Source organism: Aplysia californica, unplaced genomic scaffold, assembly GCF_000002075.1.
Source record: "Aplysia californica isolate F4 #8 unplaced genomic scaffold, AplCal3.0 scaffold00191, whole genome shotgun sequence".
NCBI lineage: Eukaryota > Metazoa > Mollusca > Gastropoda > Aplysiida > Aplysiidae > Aplysia > Aplysia californica.
In genome coordinates, this window is record NW_004797461.1 from 1078967 (window position 1) to 1081044 (window position 2078).

The 2078-nt window shown below is 41.7% G+C and overlaps 1 protein-coding gene across 1 annotated transcript in view; it reads right to left on the minus strand.

The window, feature by feature from the left end:
- Window positions 1–2078, minus strand: part of LOC101864621 (cyclin-dependent kinase 11B) — a gene marked incomplete in the record, with an annotated part of 22524 nt that overhangs the window by 7793 nt on the left and 12653 nt on the right. Inside the window, 1 exon segment of the mRNA XM_035969883.1 lies at window positions 1263–1372. Coding sequence (XP_035825776.1) covers window positions 1263–1372 — 110 coding nt within the window.

Here is a 2078-nt window from a genome sequence, read left to right on the forward strand (position 1 = left end):
CCCCAAAATAGCAGGTCACAAGGGAGTGACAAACATACAAAAGAAGTACAGGAAATGACAATAGTAAGGATCAGGAAAGAAAAAACAGCAGTTCCCTGTTGTAGATCAGGGACAGTTATGAGCGTGACATGATGAGTCAGCCCATTTACAATTCTACTGTGCTTGAACGAGAAATGTCCCCCCTTTGGGAATGGCCTATAAAGACACTAGAGTCATAAACACAAATTGCCGAAGATTAGGGGTTACAATAGAGTAAGAAACACACACACAAAAAAGGAGGAGGGAAAGGGACAACAAAAGTTTCGTTAATGATAGGAAAGAAGGGGCAAACCACACCAGAGCACCCACCAACCACCCACAAGGGACATCAATCTCAGACACATGGCCTGTCCACATCACCAATACCATCAATTGACTGTAATAAAAGTAAATGTTTGACATCCCCTTTGATGGTAGTTCAGGAGGCAACAGGCATCTTCCATTCTGCCTGTCTGGACAAAACCTAAGCGGAATTCAACATTCCGTGACACAGATGATGCCGACATTCAATAAAATAACTTCCTAACAAGAATCTAATATCTAATCCACACATTCTGCTTGCAATGGTGGAAAATCAAACCATTATAACCACCAACAGCAGTCTGAATCGTCGGAGACACATTTCTGACACAATGCGACAGACCATCTATTTTGCTTCGTCTTTAGTTTCAGTAGTTTTACGCCACTTGCAACAAAAAGTAAGTCAGTCACATAAGTACTAAATTTTTTGAGGTGTTACGAGAGAGTGACATACAAAGAAAGAATGTAGAAGAGATAAGGAAGATAGATGTTTGATAGGGAGGAAGGAACAAACCACACCAGAGCACCCACCAACTAACCACACGTTCAACACAAATGAGACGAACATGTCTTCAGAATGCAAAGATGAAGAGACTAAACATTACACCACAGACACTGGTCTGTATTGCTGGAGACACGCATCTGACACAAACAAAGTGACAGTCTGTCTAAAGACACACGAACATACCTGACACAAACAAAGCAGAGACAGATGGGACTCACCAACGGGGAATGACACACACACGTACCTGACAAAAACAAACAAAGCGAGAGACAGACGAGACTCACCTGCAAGGAACGACACACGTACCGACACAAACAACAAAGCGAGCGACACAGACAAGACTCACCAACGAGGAATGACACACGCACGTACCTGACACAAACAAACAAACAAACAAAGCGAGCGACACAGACGAGACTCACCAACGAGGAACGGGTTCTTCATGCTCTCCATCAGGCTCTTGAGGTCGTGCTCCACAAAGTCCATCACGATGTAGATTTTGTCCATGTTGCTGCCCACCACAATCTCCTGTCAGAGACATCAACGCAACATGAGTAAACCTTCCATTCCAAGACATAAACACAGCGTCTGTAAACATTCCATTCCAAGACATAAACACGTGTATAAACATTCTATTCCAAGACATAAACACAGCGTCTGTAAACCTTCCATTCCAAAACATAAACACAACGTCTGTAAACATTCTATTCCAAGAACGTCTGTAAACATTCTATTCCAAGACATAAACACAGCGTCTGTAAACCTTCCATTCCAAAACATAAACACAGCGTCTGTAAACATTCCATTCCAAGACATAAACACAATATGTGTAAACATTCCATTCCAAGACATAAACACGTGTATAAACATTCTATTCCAAGACATAAACACAACGTGTGTAAACATTCTATTCCAAGACATAAACACAGCGTCTGTAAACATTCCATTCAAAGACATAAACACAACGTTTGTAAACATTCCATTCCAAGACATAAACACAGCGTCTGTAAACCTTCCATTCCAAGACATAAACACAGCGTCTGTAAACCTTCCATTCCAAGACATAAACACAGCGTCTGTAAACCTTCCATTCCAAGACATAAACACACAACGTCTGCAAACCTTCCATTCCAAGACATAAACACACAACGTCTGTAAACCCCTTCCATTCCAAGACATAAACACACAACGTCTGTAAACCACTTCCATTCCAACTGTGCCAACAAAGTCTCCC